Source organism: Phocoena phocoena, chromosome 14 (genome assembly GCF_963924675.1).
Source record: "Phocoena phocoena chromosome 14, mPhoPho1.1, whole genome shotgun sequence".
NCBI classification, from domain to species: domain Eukaryota; kingdom Metazoa; phylum Chordata; class Mammalia; order Artiodactyla; family Phocoenidae; genus Phocoena; species Phocoena phocoena.
In genome coordinates, this window is record NC_089232.1 from 7,288,526 (window position 1) to 7,307,711 (window position 19,186).

Below are 19,186 nucleotides of genomic sequence, written 5' to 3' on the forward strand. Positions count from 1 at the left end.
TCAAATAATCAACTTTATTACCAAAGATCCAAAGTAGGTAAGAATCACCAACTTACTTAAATTCTTCTTGTTTCTGTTTCTTGTAGTCTTGTCTATATTTCGTAAAGGCATCGAATAAATGATAAATAATTTCTGCACTAAAAATTCTAACTCCTAAACCGTCAGCCATTTCTTGCGCATCCCGTTCAATTCTCACATCAAAGGCCAAAATTACTGCATACCTAAAAGGTTAAAACACATCAAAGATCATTCAATGAAACCCAGACCATGTCATAACAGTTCTACTAAAATAAAATAGGCAACATAAAAGCCTTTACAGCAGAAGAGAAATTACTTACTGAGGATCATGTTCCAACATCACCGAAGCCTTCATAACATCTTTTTTATGGACTGGACCAATGTTAATTCCTGCATACTGTAAAAAGGGAGTTTCCTAGTTTAACTGCCTGTGTTGGGTAACAGGAACAGCGCCATAAACTATGCCGACCACTGACTCTCGTGGAGTCAGGTACCATTACTTACGGGCACTTCTGATGTTTTCAGAAATTCAAGTAGAGCTTCCAAAGATCCCAGTGTAGATGCCTGGACATAGACTCCTTTCTCTTCTAATTTGATGGCATTTAGTGTCTGCTTTAACTCATGGATCAGTTCATCCTTGAAAAAAGATTACATTTGACAAGGTTATAAATACACCTCTATCTCAGCAGCCTAGAATTAAACTGTTCCTGTTTTTGATTAGGTGTTCATCTGAAAATAAGAAACCAAGGCTTAGGACGGGCAAGGCATGGCAGAACCTGTACGGGAAAGGAAAGAGAGATTTGGCGGCCATAACTGAGCTGTATCCCACTTCACCTCTGTCTATGTTAGGTTTACTAATGTCGAAATATGTTTAACCTCTGCACCACTTGGCAGGGTAGATGGGTGAATGAAATGACGTGATAAATAAGAATCTTCTAAATTTAAATAGTACTACATGAATGTAATATGTTACAGTAGCCCAAAGGTATTTAATGATGAAATACCCTAATCTCAGCAGCCCTTTACTCCATCATCACTCCTTTGAAGGTGAAGAGATTTTTGACCAGAAGTAAAACAACCATGTCGATGCCATTAAAGATGCACAAGTCCACCCATACTCAAGACTGGCCACAGGGATGCCCACCCTGTTCTCATAGGCCCTAAGGGGGCCGATTCCCTGGCGACAGTGACTGGGTGCTGCCTAAAGAATAATGGTCCCAGCATAGGACAAGAGCCGCGTGCTGGGAACAGTGCTATCTTCTCTTTGGCAAGAGAATAAATATGTCTCAATGTTTGCTTTTGTGAAACTCTGCTGGGCTCATGTGTGCCATCGGTTCCTGAAAATAGGCAAACAGGCTTTAAAATGACTCCTAAAACCTAGTAAGAGATTTTTTTAGTTCCATCTATATAGCTGAGTATCTTAAAAAAAAAAAGGAATAAACTTCTAGCTTCTGGTTCATTTTTTATTTAAATAAAATGTTCTAACTTGAATATATATAATCATTTATTCATTGATTTCAGGGTTAATTTCTATCATTTCTTTCTACTTACATTTGTCTTCATTGTTCTTTTTCCAGTTTCTTAAGATGCTAATTCATGATTATACAAACTGAAGTAATTTAAAAGCATCAACTGTTTGTTAAGAGACCACCAGATAAGTCTTCACAAAGACAAAGATGCCCATCTTATTCATCATTCTTAGTGTGTGCTCTACTGACACAAGGTACAACTCAAAACAGCTTTGGAGGAAAAAATAAAATAACTTACTTTAAGAACTGGGATTTCATCTTCTTTATAAGCCACGAGGAGGGGTAAACCAGCCAATGTTTTTTCCAGGTCTTTTCCAAGAATCTTTACCCCCTGAGCTGCTTCTACTTCTTTATGCTTTTCATATTGGTTCTACAGAGATCAAAACATTTGTTATCACGTTTATTTGAAAAGTGGTTAGTGGTAGAAGACGATGTAAGACGATACTGTCATGACCTTGGAACAGAGAAAGATTTCTTTAAACTAGATACAAAAAGCAATAAGTGCAAATGGAAGACTGATAAATTCAACATTAAAGTTAAATAATTCTGTTTCTCAAGCTACTACAGAATGAGTAAAAAGACAAGTCACAGAACAGAAGGTGCATACTAGCCAGTAACATACACTAGTAACTAGCTACCAGTGTAGAACGAAAACAATGTACTTTTGATTTTTATGAGAAACTTAGTTGGTAAACAAGGACTTTCACACATCTCTACTCTGATGGATGGTCCCTCCTGCATGAAGACACCTAAAATTAAACCAGTGAAGGGTGTGTGTTGTGTATTAAGCCAGGTGGCTCTTGAAGTGAGGAAACCACCTCAGTAGAATTTTTAAACACTGCAAGTCCACACGTGCCAACGCTTACCACCCTGACTTACCTTTACTCTTAACTCCTTCATAGGAGGAGGTAATAGGAGGCCTCGAATCTGAGTGACAATGGGCCCTTCTACTCCGGGAACAATAATTGTATCTCCTTCCTTCAAACGCCCGTTGATCAATATTACATCTATAGTGGTGCCCATTCCTGGGAGAGCCTTAACCTAAGAGACATTTATTGCAAAGGGAGTGAAATATAGGCTACAATGCACCATGTTGAGATTAAATCTAAATTAGTAGACATCCCCACCCAAGAACCCTGTTTGGGGGTTGGTGGGGGGAGGAATAAACTGAAAAGCTGACAGTACCTCCATCACCTGTGCTCTCAGCTCTTCACAGTGTGCAAGTCTCTTATTCAACATGGTCTGAGTTAACTCGACAAGAAGGTAGATCAGACTTCCCATGCCATCACCAGTATGTGCAGAGGTAGGTACCAAGGACACAAAAGTGCGGGGATCTTTATTCTCATAAAACAAAGCTGCGTTCAACCCCTAGAGACATAAAAAGCAAAAGTCATTCCCACAGGCCGAGTGGTGGAAGGAGGTCTCCAGAACAGAAATGACTAACTAGAAGCTGGATGAATAATGGCTCTTCATTCTGAAAAATCCTCAAAAACACTTAGATCATGTATATTCTGAAGGTATTAACCATATTGCAGAAAAGTAGTTTCTTTCCAAGTCAATTTGGTTTTTAAAAGTTAAACATTCAGACTACAAAGAGAGGTCTTGAAATAAAGATTTTAAAAGGAAAAGGGAGAAGGGAAAAGAATGAAAATGCTAATTGCCATTAATAGGGGAACAGAACCAGTATTAATGAAATTAGTGACTTAATTATAAAGACAATGTAAAAGAAGAAAAAATATTCTATGATATAGAATCTTCGTAAAGAAGGGAAAGCTTTCTTACCTGCTGTGCAAATTCCACAATAATAGCCTTTGCCCGCTCCTCAAATTCATCTTTTGTATTCTTTTTCTGCTTCTTTAAAGTAGCAGCCACATCAGAGTCGGGGCTCTTTTTCCAATCATACAACCTATCAATCTGGAAAAGTATTTTTCATAAGAAACATCTCTAAAGCATTCACAACACTCAGGAAGTTAATTAAGGTTAATTTAAAAGCTCCAGAAAATTCCAAATGTATATCACACATATCTGGAAGAGTGTATTACTTTCATTGTACCAAAAGCCCTTCACAGTCTGCTCAACTGCATCCCCTCTTAAATTTGAAGTGCCACACTGCCTACCAGCCTCCAACCAGTTCATGAGAGGCTGCCATTTCTTGCAAAAGATGAAAAACTAGAATTATCCTAGGAACATTAACATATGTTGGAATTCCAAAATGGTTATGTTAAGTAGTATGCAGGAAAAAGGATTAATTACAGCCAAGTACAATCACCAGGAAAATGACATGAAAAATATAGAAAATAATCTATTTTCCTTCACTTTTCAAAAGATGATAAATGGGTATAAAGAAGATTATTTAAGAGTAAAAACAAACAAAAAGGCATAATATATTGGCTCATTCTAGGGTGATAATATAAAAAAGTAGACCAATCTGAATGCTATCAAAAAGGAAAATCAGTAAGTAGAAACAGACCCAGAAATGACAATGATGGTATATAATTAGCATACAAGGGCCTTAAAATAGTTATTATAAATATATTCAATGACTTTAAAGGAAAAACATGTAACTTGTAGAGCTAAAAATATATATATATATATATATGAAATGAAAAAAAAATAAATCACTGGATGAGCTGAAGCAAATTACATATTGCCAAAGATCAGCAACCTTGAAGATAAAGCAAATAAAAACTATCCCAACCAAAGCAGGTAGAGAAAAAAGGATGGAGAAAAGAAAAAACTTCAGTCAGTATGAGACAATATTAAGAGAAGTAAAGTCCTAGAATTCTATCAAACACTTAAACAAGGAAAGAGTAAGAAAAGAGAGCAGAAAAATAACTGCACAAGTAATGACCAAGAACTTTCTAAGAAAGTCAAACTCAAGTGGGATAAATATAAAGAAAACTATTAAATAATCTCACTGACAAAACTCTTAAAGAAAAAGTCTTTTTAAAAGCAATCAAAAAATTCTACATTACATACTGGGGAACAAAGAATGAGTAGAGATAAAAGCCAGAAAATGAAGATGATGAAGGAAAAAAATATTTTTTAAACCTAGAATTCTATATCAAGTAAAACCATTCAGAAAATATTTCAACCTAAATGATAAATAAAAACATAGTATGTCTAAGCAGTGCTTTTAAGCATACCTTTAAATGCTTATATTAGAAAAGAAAAAAATATCTGAAATCAATCATCTAAGCTTCCATCTTAAGAAACTGGTAAAAGAACAATGAAGACAAATGTAAGTAGAAAGAAATGATAGAAATTAACCCTGAAATCAATGAAATACAAAACAAACAATAGAGAATATCAATAAAACCAAAAGCTGGTTCTTTGAAAGACACAAATTTCTATACTGACAAAAGTAAAAAACGTAAATAACCTACACTTAACTTAAATTCCATGCTGATGGTGCTTTACTAGTGAATCCTATCAAACACTTAAAGAATAATATCATTTCTACACAAACCCTTTCAGAAAACAGAGGAGGAAATACTTCTCAACTCATCTCAGGAGGCCATTACTCTAATAGCAAAACCAGAGAAAAGATATTAAAAGAAATCTACATACCAAAATCACTCATGAAAATCTCCCCCCCAAAATTAGCAAATCAAATCCAGCAATATATGAAAAATATATCATGACCAAGTGGGATTTGTTCCAGTAATGCAAGGTTGGTTTAACATTTAAAAAATCAATAGTAAAGAACAAATGGTACTGGAACAACTGGATGTCCACAGGCAAAACACTGAATACAGACACAGACCTTACACCCTTCACAAAAAAATTAACTCAGAATCGATCACCTAAGTGTAAAACACCAAACTCTAAAACTCTTAGAAGATAACAGGAGAAAATCCAGATGACCTTGGCCACAGTGATGACTACGTAGATACAACACCAAAGGCATGATCCATGAAAGAACTGATGAGCTGGACTTAATTAAAATTAAAAACTTTTGTTCCGTGAAAGAGCCTCAAGAGAGTGACTTACAAAGCACAGACTAGAAGAAAATATTGGCAAAAACACACATCTGGATAAAGGAATAGTATGTAAAATATACAAATAACTCTCAAAATTCAACAGTAAGTAAACTAAGAATCCAATTTGAAAATGGGCCAAAATACTTAACAAAAAACACCTCACCAAAAAAGATATAAAGATGGCAAATACATACATGAAAAGATGTTTCGCACCTTTTGTCACCAGGAAGATACGAATTAAAACAAGATACCACTACACACCTATCAAAATGGCCAAAATCCAAAGCACTTACAATAGCAAATGCTGGTGAGGATGTGGAGTGACGGGAACCCTCATTCACGACCGGTGGAAATGCAACATGGTGCAGCCACTTTGGAAGACAGTTTGGCAGTTTCTTACAAAACTAAACATTCTTACCATACAGCCCAGCCATCGTGCTCCTTGTTATTTACCCAGGAGTTGAAAACTTACGTGCACACAAAAACCTGCACACAAAAGTCTACAGCAGCTTTATTCATAATTGTCAAGACTTGGAAACAACTAAGATGTCCTTCAGTGGGTGAATGGATAAATAAACAGGTTCATCTAGACAGTGGGATTATCATTCAGTGCTAAAAGAAATGAACTATCAAGCCACAAAAAGACACGGAAGAAACTTTAATCCATATTACTAAGTGAAAGAAGATAATCTGAAAAGGCTACATACATACTGTAGGATTCCAACTATATGACTACTCTGGAAAGGGCAAAACTATGGAGACAGTAGAAAAATCAGTGGTTGCCAGTGGGTGGAAGGTGGGGGGATGAATAGGCAGAGCACAGAGGATTTTTAGGGCAGTGAAAAGGCTGTATAATTCTATAATGGTGGATACATATTATGATACATTTGTCCAAACCCACAGGATGCACCACACCAACAGTAAATTCTAAGGTAAACTACGGGCTTTGAGTGTGTCAGTATAGGTTCATCAACTGTAGCAAATGTACCACTTGGGTGGGGTATACTGATAATGGGAAAAGCTATGAGTGTGGGGGGGTGGGGGGTATATCAGAAATCTCTGTACTTTCCCCTTAATTTCTCTGTGAATTTAAAACTGCTCTAAAAAATGACATGTTTTTTAAATAGCAACAAACTTCTCACACCCTCAACAACATGGATGAAATCACAGAAGCATAATGTTAAATGTAAAAAGCCAGACACAAAAGAACATATTCTGTCAAATTTGATTTACATGAAGTTCAAGAAACAGGCAAAACTAACCCATGGGCACAAAATTTGGAACAGTGGTTGCTATGAGGGGCTGGGGATTGACTGGAATGGGGCATATCGGTACTTCTCGGGCGATGCAAAGTCTGATGTCTTAATTTGGGCTGTGCAACAAGGATGTATATACATTTATCAAAACTCAATTTCACACTTAAGTTCTGTGCATTTCACTGTACATAAATTTTACCTCAATTTAAAAAATAAGGATATAGCAAATTTACAGAAAGCATAAAAATATTTACGTCACAGCTTTTCCACCTGGTAATAATAATTAACCTGTTTTGAACCCTTACTTTGATCAGATACTAGTCTTAACACTTGACATGTTTTATCACCTCTAATTCTTACAAAAATCCAGTAATGCTCTGTTTTGCAGGCAAAAAGAGGCTAATTAAGGACCCTCTTTATACAGTTTGAAGTGCCAAAGCCAGGATATGAACCCAAGATTCAAACCCTGGAAGCCAAGCTCTTAACCACCGTCCCACTCTGCTAACTCAGAGCTCCTAGGATGTAGTTTCTCTGGAGACAATAACGAAACTAGAAAGAGCGAGTGACTAAGGTAGTGCCTGCAGAGGAAGAGAAGACTGAGATCCTGTTAGACTGTCATCTTCACTAGAAACGTTCTAGGAATGAAGAGCAAATAGAGATTTCCAAGATACAACGAAGACTGCAATCTTAGGGTCACCGTGCCTGCTTAATCCAGATTTGCCCACCACTGGCAAATCCACACTCAAGTCAGAGGTCAAAAGCATAGGCCTGTAGAAAACTCCTAAGGGAGGATGTGCCTGCGTTTGAACAAAGTAACTATAACTTTAGAAAATAAATAAAGATTCAAAAATGACCTTCATAAATTAGAGAAACAAACAGTTGAACTCCTAGAAGAAAACAAAATTAACAAAATGAAGTAGAAGGAAATGGTCTACCAGGTGTGTACATTGTATAATAAAAGACTCGGAAACTTATAAGCTCAAACTGAATTAGAGCAACCCATGAAATCTTCTCTCTCCAAAGTTAATACAATAGTTGGAAGTAATACATGCCAAGTGCCCAATACCTACTAGGCACTCAGTAAATTCTTGTTATTGCTATTTAACAGGATTCATGACTTAGAAATGAGAGAAAACAACCCTATCTCTGCAACTGGTACAGATCAGAGCTTAATGAGAATTGTCATCTCTCCTTTAAAAAAAAAGTGACAAACTTAGAAAGGGTTCAGTTTACAAAGGTCTTCTAGTGAAGCTGTGGCTGGGAAGAAGGCTTAGTGGTCAGTCTCCTCTAGATTTGTCCAAACCCACAGAGTATACAACACCAAGAGTGAACCCCAATGAAAACGATGAACTCTGGGTGATAATGATGTGTCCAAAGGAGGTTCATCAGTTGTAACAAATGCACCTCTTTGGTGGAGGACACTGGGAACAGAGGGGGGTGTGCGTGTGTGAAGACAGGGGTATACCGGAAATCTCTGTACCTTCCCCTCAGTTTTGCTGTGAACCTTAAAGTGCTCTAAAAACAATAAAGTCCTGATAACAAAAAGTAAAGCCCCTCACCCCCACAGCAACAGCAATTCACGCTGTTACCGAATAAAGGAGAAAAACCACATAAGCATATCAAGAGATGCAAAATGAGCATCTGACAAAAATCAACAACCATTCCAGACTTAAAAGAAAAAACAATACTAAGCAACCTAGGAATAGAAGGGAAATTCCTCAGCTTAATAAAGTGCATTTACATCTGACATCATACTTAATGGTAAGTATGGAGAAGAAACAAGGATGTCTGTCACCACTTTTATTCGACATTGTTCTAGAAGGTCTAGTTAGTGCAGTAAGGAAGAAAAACATTTATAAATTGATAAAGGATACAGATAAGGGAAAAAGTGTAACAGTTTTTATTTGCAGATAACATAATCACGTATACAGAAACTCCCATCCGAGCTACAAAAGCTACTAGGCCTAATCAGTGAATTTAAAAGGTCACAAGATAATAAAACTGTAGCATATTGTCAAGACAAAGTAAAGTAAAGTAAATGTAGAGACAGACATCATGTTCACTGATTGGAAGGCTCAATTTTGTTAAAATGTCCATTCTCCCAGAATTTATCTACAAATACAACCCCAATAAAAATCCCGGAAGGAAGAAACTAACAAGCTGATTCTAAACTTTATATGGAAATTCAAGGACCCTGAAATAAGCAAAACAATTTTGAGAAATAAAAAGTTGAAGAACTTAACCACCCCACCTGTTTTCACGATGTTATTATGAACCTGCAATAATCAAGACAGGGTAGCAGTGGCACAAGGACAGACATATAGGTCAATGGAAGAGAAGAGAAATACTAAGAACAAACATGTACCTACATGGTCAATTAATTTTCAACAAAGACTGCAAAGTAATTCAATGGGGAAAAGAATAATCTTTTCACAAGGGGTTTTTGAAGTAGATATACATTTGGAAAAAAGTTAACCTTGACCCTACCTTACACCATGCACAAAACTAACTTAAAAACATCATAGATCTAAATGCTGAATATCTAGAAACACTGGAGAAATTTTTCATGAACTTGGGGTGGGAAAAGATTACTTATATAGAACACAAGCAACAAATTATAAAAAAAAATAATTTCTCATAAATTGATTTTGCTAAAATTAGAAGTTTCTGCTGCTCTTCCAAAAACCTCATTAAGAAAATAAAAAACTAAGTCCTTGACTATAAGAATATATCTGCAATACACATAACTGACAAAGGACTTCTATTGACAATATAAAGAACTCTTAAAACTGAATTAAGACAACAATCGAATAAAAATGAGCAAAGGATTTTGAATAGAGACTTCAGAGAGACAGAGATGGAACAAGTACATGAAAAGATGTTTGATGCCATTAGCCATCATGGGAATGCAAATGAAACCAGTATACTTTGGCACTACACACTCATGAGAATGGCTACAGGTAGGGTTAAGTGTTGGCAATAATGTGCAGAAACTGGAACTCTTCCAAATTGTGGGTTAAAAAATGTAAAATGGTACAATCTCTTTGGGAAAATGTGTCATTTTCTCATAAAGTTGAACATATACCTACCATATGACCCAGCAATTCTATTCCTAAATATTTACTAAAAGTAAAGGAAAATAAACGTCTACACAAAGACTTGTGTAAAAACGTTTATAGCTGCTTCACTAATAACCTAAAATTGTAATCAATCCAAGAATCCTTCAACAGGTAAATGGATCAAGTGTTAAGATGTATTAGCGAGATGATGAAATATTACTGAATAATAAAAAGGAACAACCTATGACCTATGCAACAACACGGATAAATCTATATTAACATGAGTAGTGAAAAATGCCAGACTCAAAAGATCATACACTGTATAATTCCATTAATATGAAATTATAAAACAGGCAAAACTAGTCTATGGCAGCACAAAGAAGGCTGGTGTGTTTGGGGGTGCAGAAGGGGCACACTGACTGTAAAAGAATATGAGGGAACATTCTGGGAATATGGAGGTAAGTCTATATTCTGAATGATGGTGGTTAAATGTGCATATAATTTTGTCAACATACACTGAACTGTACATTTAGCGTTAAGTGCATTTTCTTACATGAAAGTTATACTACATTTTTTTAACCACAAAAAAATAAGAAGCATATTTTCACAACTTAATTTTTCAGAAGGAGAGCTTACCTTATTGAGTGCAACAATGAAGGGACATTTTTTAGATTTCAAAAGGTTGATAGATTCAATTGTCTGGGGCTCCAAACCATGCATAATATCAACAACTAAAATGGCAATATCACAAAGAGAGCTTCCTCTGTTTCTCAGATTACTGTTGGAAAAGAAAAAGATGTATAAATAGAAATCTTGCAATTAATACTTTTATTTTAAAAACTTAAAATTTTAATTTCTTTGTAAAACCTAAACAAAAAAGAACAAAATGAAGTACATGCATTAAATTCAAGTGCCATTAGCCCTTAACTTGCCAAATGCTTATCTGACAGTGAATTGACATCAGTTGGAATGACTTAGTTCCAGAAGTTACTCCATTATTTCTGCCAATTTTACTGACCAAGTTTTTTGCGCTAAGGAACATGGCCAAGAGGTAACAGGACAAAATTCCACCTGTAATGGGTTTCATAGGAGATAGACCAGGTATGTATTAGGATTTGCTCTTTTAAAGTGGAAAAGACTTCTCTCTACAAAAAACAAGTATCCAAATAAAGTACTACTAAATCAGTGAGGCACAGATGAGGATTGGCAGTTACAGGGAGCACAGACCTCAAAACAGTACCCCAAGACTAGCAACTAGTTAGAACTCCTCACTCACTGAACTTTGAGACTTAATGGTTTCAAGCAGTTTGCCTGATGACAAAAGATACAAATCATTCCTACCTGAAAGACTCATGTCCCGGAGTGTCAATAATCAGCATTCCTGGAATCCGTACATTCTCTCTATTAAACTAGAAAAGGTGGGGGAAAGTGGAGAGCTTAACAAAGCCAAAACAATGAAAGCTTCTTTACAAAACAATTATTCTGCCATGAAAACTTCAACATCACTTCCTTTTCCAAATGAACTGTTTTAAAACTGTTTCAACCAGCAAAGCACAACAGTTAATATTTTCATTAATATCAAAAGGAATTTTTCAGAAAAAAAACTGAAATGAGAAAATATTCCCCTTGTTAAAGTTATATAACTGATGAAGTCTAAATCTGAACAGATTATTAGTAAGTGACATAGTAAGTGACAAATGACAGAGCAGTCATCCGAGAGTGATTATTTATAAAAAGCTGACACAGAAGAAGAGGTTCTCCATATCTGGAAAATGTATCTGGTCCAATTTTTTTTTTTTTTTTTTAAATTAGTGTAAACCAGTTTTATTTCCAAACTTTTTTTTTTTTTTTTTTTTTTAATTATTTATTTATGGCTGTGTTGGGTCTTCCTTTCTGTGCGAGGGCTTTCTCTAGTTGCGGCAAATGGGGGCCACTCTTCATTGCGGTGCGCAGGCCTCTCACTATCGCGGCCTCTCTTGTTGTGGAGCACAGGCTCCAGACGCGCAGGCTCAGTAGTTGTGGCTCATGGGCCTAGTTGCTCTGCGGCATGTGGGATCTTCCCAGACCAGGGCTCGAACCCATGTCCCCTGCATTGGCAGGCAGACTCTCAACCACTGCGCCACCAGGGAAGCCCTATCTGGTCCAATTTTAAAGCAATTCTAAACTCTGAAAAATATCTCAAAGCATGTTTTAAAGAAAATTTACCACCACATCAACTTAAAATATTAAAGAATAAGTTCATACCCTGCTTTATTCAAATACTATCCTCAACACTTGATTTTCTGGACAAAAGCACACAAATGAATGGAAACAACATTACAACAAGCCAGATATGGACGTCCTCCTTTAATCTAAAGAGTAGCACTGACCAACAAATCTCTCTCACACATACACACACAAAACTTTTTTCTTTGCTTATCTATACTTTTGTCAATCTTCAAATGATTTTCCAAAATCTTATCCAGTGATCTAGGTCAAAATGATTCAAATGCAAAACATTTCAATTTTGCATTCTGGTGGTCTTAGATCAAAATTCACCATAATTATTTCCACTTCGCTGTCTGGAATACAAACAATATAATTACAATTGCCATATAAAGGTTATCCTGAGAACTTTCATAAAGGCCTAATAAAAATCATGCTTTTTAACTATGTGCTAAAATAACACCAGATTTAGAGTCTGGAACCTGGTGGAATAAGCTGTTATAAACTCCCCAGTGACTAGCACAGAAAAGTAACAGATAGAAACAACCAAAATAAAATTTAAATTACAAATTCAGAAAACTGTAATTCAAGAAAACTGTCCTAAAATAAAGAGTTTAAACTACATACTGAAATGGAACACCATGTAACTGGAAAACTGACCCAGAAAAACCAAAAACAAGATGCAAAAAGACTACATAACTTATACGAGGATGAAAACCGGCTTGTAATCAAACTTGCAATGCTTTATGTCAGAAGAAGTTGGAGTAACAGTCAAGATACTTAAGGAAAGAAAATGTGAACCAAGGATTTTACATGTAGCCAACTAACTTTCCAGGATGAAGGCCACAAAGTAACTCTTAAATATTTAAAAAACTCAAGTAATATTATTCCCACTACTCCTTCTTCAGCAATCTACCAGAAAACAAGCTGCATAAAACAATTTCAAACACACAAAACAAAAACTGAGTGATAAGCTCACAGACCCTTTCTATACACAGAACTGAGACTAAATAAGGAATGAAGAGAGATACCAGCATGTAATAATGTGCTATGTGTTACATCAGACAGCACGATGTAACCAAACACAAATAAGACTACTAGAACCTGTATCAAAAAGACTCAGAAGCCAATCACTGGGCAAAGATGGAACTATCTCAGCACAATAATAACTGAAATGGATTAAAACACAGTAAATAGGGACTTCCCTGGTTGGGCAGTGGTTAAGAATCCACCTGCCAATGCAGGGAGCACAGGTTCAAGCCCTAGTCCAGGAAGATCCCACAAGCCGAGGAGCAACTAAGCCTGTGCACCACAACTACTGAGCCTGTGCTCTAGAGCCCGCGAGCCACAACTACTGAGCCCGTGCTCCGCAACAAGAGAAGCCACCGCAATGAGAAGCCCATGCACCACAACAAAGAGTAGCCCCCGGCTCACCGCAACTAGAGAAAGCCCGTGAGTAGCAATGAAGACCCAACAGCCAAAAATAAAAAAAAACAATAAGGTAAGAAAAAACACAGTAAATATGTTGAAATCCATGAGTTTATAATAATATAATAGCAAACCAAACCAATCACTCTTTATTTTAAGAGCTGGTTAATAAAGGTGAAGGATCAGGCATTTATTCTGCCTTTCCTCCACATCCCATCACTCAGTGACCAAATAGTAGATGAGAACTCTATAGAAGTAATCAGATAATGGGATTGGAATATCAACATTTGGAGATTACTTCACTTCATAATAGTGACTGCCTCTTGGAGCAGGAGGGAAGGAGGTCCCCTACAACATTTAATGTTTTATGTCTTTAAAGATGGCGTGTGTTAATTATGAACGGTGAGCATATGGGTCTGTTATACTATTCTGTTCTTTTCTCTGTGTTTGAAATAATTTATACCTTAATTTTTGTCAGAGATTAAAACACATGAAATACAGTGTACTTACATTTTTAATCATCTTCGTTTGCTCATTAATAGCTTCAAGAGGAACATTGGTGGCACCAATTTGCTGCGTAATACCACCTGCCTCACCATCTTGTACATGCGTGTGACGGAGCTGGGATAAGATGGCAGATTCAGATTCAAATTTCAAAATGCAAAAAGAAGCAAAAGCAATAAGAAAACAGCAGCTTGTAAACAGAACTGCCCATGTGTGCTATGGTTTCTATTAGCTTTTTATAAGGTATCATTCACTTATTCAAAAAGTTATATATCAATGCACACATTTTCTTACTTTATCTAGAATTTTTGTCTTCCCTGTGTCCACATGTCCAAGTACACAAATAACAGGAGCTCTTAGTTTCTCTGTATTTACGTTTTTACTATGTTCAAGTCTCCGTTTCTAGGAATAAAAAAAAAACACAAAATTAAATACTATTTCAAACCCTCAGTACCATCTTCCTTTAAATTATTTTGCCTTTGCAAGGGAATGCCACAACCTGCATACAGGTTTTGCTGCTTTAACTACATGTTATAATGTGAACTTTACAAACTCTGGACAAGAAGACACCTGTTTATAATAGATTTCTGAGCAGCATTACTAATTATGAATAAGAATGGTGTAAAGTATTGGCTCAAACTTTCTGAACACTTTTGTACATGGTTAATTTAATGGAATATAATGAATAGAAAAAGGAATTGATCATTTTGTCACACTTACTATATAGTACAACCTCTAACTTACGTGGAGGTTTACATAGAAAGAGGTATACACTAGCATTCCAACACTTTCATTAGAACTTAAGAATTGTTAAAAATTTTAAAGCAATATATTTCAAAACTGTATCCAGTGTACAAATGCTATGTCTTTTCAATTAGGACATGGTTACTGCAAGCTTCAGCCTGACACATCTAAATGACATTTCCTACCTTCCTAGTAACCACTAAGCACGAGAAAGCCTGTCCTTGAACTACAACGTATTTACTGTATCATTTACTTCTAAATACTTCAGCTTTCTGAGAACCAAACAAAACACAAGCTAGCAGTTCCTCTTTAAAATGACAGCCTTTGAAGTACAGTAAAGCTGGCATTCAACTGAAATAACACTTTTCACAAAAAGTCTGAAGCAATGTCATTTACAAAACTATCACTATTTTCCATCTAAAGAACCGTTTTTCTAAGAACTCTTTCATTTCTACCACGACACTGATTCTTTCTATAGAAACTGTAATGAAAAGACATTTTGGAACGTCAAAAGTGAGACACAAGTATCTACTAGCGAAGAGTAGTACACAACAGCTTCACAATATGTATGACTCAAAAGCAAAGGGGACCTTAGTTAGAACTTGATATGGTTGAAAACTGCCTTTCTCTCCCATACTTGATGAAATGCTGAAATTTTCTGGAGGGCAATTTAGACCAGGGTATATATAGACCATGACTCAGAAATTCTACCTCTAAGTATTTGCTCTGAAGCAATGACAAGTATACAGAGATGTACAGGTGTACAACAGTTTGCTCACTGGAGTATTTATAATAGCAAGAATCAGTAACCACTTAATCTTTAGTGGAGGATTTCTTAATGAGGGTTTCCAAAACCCCAGGGCTGATAGCTATCTGGTTGCATAGAATCATATAGGTATCCTATCCACAATGGAGAGTCTTACTTAGGAAGTCTGTGGTGAATGTCAGAAAATTATAGTATATAGCAAGGTTTCAGAACCATGAAGTGTGTTATGGACTGAACTGTATCTTTTCCAAATTTATACACTGAAGTCCAAACCCCCAATGTGACTTATTTGGAGATAAGGCCTTTAGGAGGTAATGGAAAGGTTAAATGAGGTCCTAAGGGTGGGGCCCTAATCCAATAGAGCTGGTGTCCTTATAAAAGAAAATCAAAAATCTTTCTCAGCACTTACAGGGGAAAGGCCATGTCAGGACTCAGTAATAAGGTAGTCACCTGCAAGTAAGGAAAAGAGTCCTCACCAGAAAACAGCCCTGCTATCTCTTGAATCTTGAACTTCTATCCTCAAAAACTGTCAGAAAATAAATTTCTGTCATGTAAGCCTCCCAGTTTGCAGTATTTTTGCAGTATTTTGTTGTGGCAGCCCAAGCAGACGGATACAAAGTTAAATTAGGATCCTTCTATAAAATGGAAGACAATATGGAGCTGTTAAAAGGTGTTGTGAGGCAGGACTTCTTAAATGATGGAATGAGGAGGCTCAGCAAGTCCTCTCCCTAAAAAGAAAAGATAAAACTAGACAAAATTGTTGAAACAGCCACTTAAAGACTCTAGAAATTGGCCAACAGCATATAACAAATTGAGAAACATTTAATTCAAGAAAATCTACTGACCATCAGTAAGAGCAACTGTGGAGTTTCAGACTGGAGTTGCTCCATCACACTCCTCTCACTCCCAGAGCTCCATGGGGCAGAAGTGATATGAGAGAGGGACAGGGGATTTCACACTGTAGGGCACTGCCAAAACCAGGAGTGGCCCCAATGGCAAACAAAGAGATAAAACTAAAATCACAACTAGACTAAGGCCTTGATACTGGTGAGACAAGAGATAACCAGGAAGATCAGTCAGACATTTAACAGGGAGGCCTGTGGAACAAGACCGGCAAACCAGGCTTTGATAAGATACTACTAATCTCCGGTGGTCCAGAAGGCTGTGCCCCTTACAAGGTTGTCAGAGGAGACCAAAGAGGTCCTTGGTCCTCTAACAAGAACTTAAAAAACGAAAACAAACAAAAACAAAGAAAACAAAACTGAGAAGAGGCATCAGCAGTTGCATACAATAGAAGCCAAAGACATAACAGAATTAGTCCACCTGATTCACTAGGCAAAAAAAACAAAAAACCCAAACTACCACATTTGTAGGAGCCAACAGAATTCAGAGTGGTCAACAGAAACTACCTCTGAGAGACCCAGATTTTGGACTTATCAGACAAAGACTCAAAAACAGGGAACCATGTTGAAAGAAAAGTGTGATGATGACTCATCAAAAGAGGACATCAATAAATAGGAAAAAAATCATAATTAAAAAAAATAACTTGAACATTTTGGAGTTAAAAAGTTCCGTAACAAATTTAAAAATTCACTGAAGGGGCTCAACAGTAGCTATAACCTGGCAGGAGAAAGAATCAAAGAACTTAAAGATAGATTAATAGAAATTAAACCGGAATGAAGAAAAATGGACAGAGCCCTGAGAGATCTGCAGGATACTCTTAAGTGCACCAGTGGAGTTCCAGAAGGAGAGGAGACTGAGAAATAGGCAGAAAGAATATCTGAAGAAATAATGGCAGAAAATTTTCAAAATTCGACAAAAAACATCAATCTACACATCTAAAAAACTCAATAAACTCCAAGTAGGATAAATACAAAAGATAGCCACACCAAGACACAACCTAGTTAAATTGTTAAAAGCCACAATCAAAAAGAAAATCTTGACAGCAAGAGAAAAATCACTCCCTGTGTAGAAGGGAACCCAAATAAGAGTAACAGCTTCATTTTAACCATAAGCAATGGAGGCCAGAGGCAATGCAGTAACATATTCAAAGGACTAAACAAGAGAAAAAAATTCTCATGCAAGAATTCCGCATGCAGCAATATTATCTTTAAAAATGAAGGTAAAATAAAGAATTCCCAGACTTAAAACGACTAAGGAATTCACTGCTAGAAGATTAGCATGATGAGAAATAACACAGAAAGTTTATCAGGGTGAAATGAAGTGACACCAGATGATAACGAAAAGCCACATGAAGAAAAAAAGGGTGATGGTAAAAGATGATTATATAAGTAAATATAAAACACAGTAAAAATTACCTTTTTCTATTTTCTTCTCTTAAAGGCTGATTTAAAAGATAACTTCAAAAATAATTCTAAAGTTGTATGCTTGATCTTATAACAGATAAAGATGTAACAAATATAACAAAGATCAAAGGCAAGGCGAGGGAGGTACTGGAGCTATACTGTGGCAACGAAATGACACCAGCAGAAACTCAAATTCATAGGAAGAAATAAGGAATACTAGAAACGTTAATATTTAGGCTAATATTAAAGACTATCAATATATTTTTCTCCTTTCTTCTCTGAATTCCTTTAAAAGATGTAAGATCAAATAAGACATTAATAGCACCACTGTTTTATTGGGTTTGTAACATTTATAAACATATGTAACAATAATACATAATATATGTAACAATAATAGCATAAAGAAAGAAATAGATCTATATTGGAACAAAATCTTTTTTTAACTAGAATTAAGCTACTAATAATAGAAAATAATAAGTTAAGATACATATTGTAATGCCTAGAGTAACCATGAAGAAAATAACTTAAAAAAAAAGACCCAAGAGACATGCAATATGTAGAAAACAAATAGCAAAATGAGAGAAGAAAATTCCATCACATCTATGACAACTTTTTTCCTTTTTTTTTTTTGCCCCACCAAGTGGCTTGTGGGATCTTAGTCCCCCAACCAGGGATTTAACCCAGGCCCTCAGTAGTGAAAGTGCAGAGTCCTAACCACTGGACCAGTGGGGAATTCCCCATAATAACTTTAAATGTGAATCAATTAAATGCTCTTAAAGGCACATTGTGTGACTGGATAAAACAGTAAGATTAAAGCACATGCTGTCAGCAAGAGACACTTTAGAGTCAAAGACACAGACATAAACTGAAAGCATTAAGACTGAAAAAGACATACCACGCAAATGATAACTATAAGAGAGATTCATGGCTATGTTAATAACAGACAAAAAATGGTATTAGAGACAAGAGACATATCTGTATCCTCAAGAAGATATAACAAGTATAACCACATACAAACCTAACAGAGACCCAAAATATATAAAGAAAAAACTGAAAACATTGAGGGGAGAAATAAAATTCAACAATAAATTTGGGAACTTCAATAGCCCACTCTCAATAATGGATAGAAAAACTATACATAAAATGAGCAAATGTATACAAAATTTGAACAGAAGTATCAACAAAACTGACCTAACTAACACCAGAGCCACCACCAGCAGAATCCACATTCTTCCTAAGTACACAAGAAACATTCTCTAGAAGAGACCATATGCTAGAAGATAAAACAGGTCAATTACTCTAAAATGACAGAAACTATACAAAGTATGTTCTCTGACCACAATGGTCAGAATTTAGAATTAACAGAAGGAATATAAGGAAAATCCACA

The 19,186-nt window shown here is 35.9% G+C and overlaps 1 protein-coding gene across 1 annotated transcript in view; it reads right to left on the bottom strand.

The window, feature by feature from the left end:
* Positions 1-19,186, bottom strand: part of EIF5B (eukaryotic translation initiation factor 5B) — a 66,910-nt gene that overhangs the window by 4,132 nt on the left and 43,592 nt on the right. The window contains exons 11-21 of the mRNA XM_065890970.1: positions 14,277-14,384; positions 13,989-14,099; positions 11,187-11,254; positions 10,482-10,623; positions 3,330-3,461; positions 2,733-2,915; positions 2,427-2,588; positions 1,786-1,917; positions 523-654; positions 339-415; positions 57-221 (exon numbers count right to left, since the gene is read on the bottom strand). Of these exons, the coding sequence (XP_065747042.1) occupies positions 57-221; positions 339-415; positions 523-654; positions 1,786-1,917; positions 2,427-2,588; positions 2,733-2,915; positions 3,330-3,461; positions 10,482-10,623; positions 11,187-11,254; positions 13,989-14,099; positions 14,277-14,384 (1,412 nt within the window). The remainder of the gene's footprint in view (positions 1-56; positions 222-338; positions 416-522; positions 655-1,785; positions 1,918-2,426; positions 2,589-2,732; positions 2,916-3,329; positions 3,462-10,481; positions 10,624-11,186; positions 11,255-13,988; positions 14,100-14,276; positions 14,385-19,186) is intronic.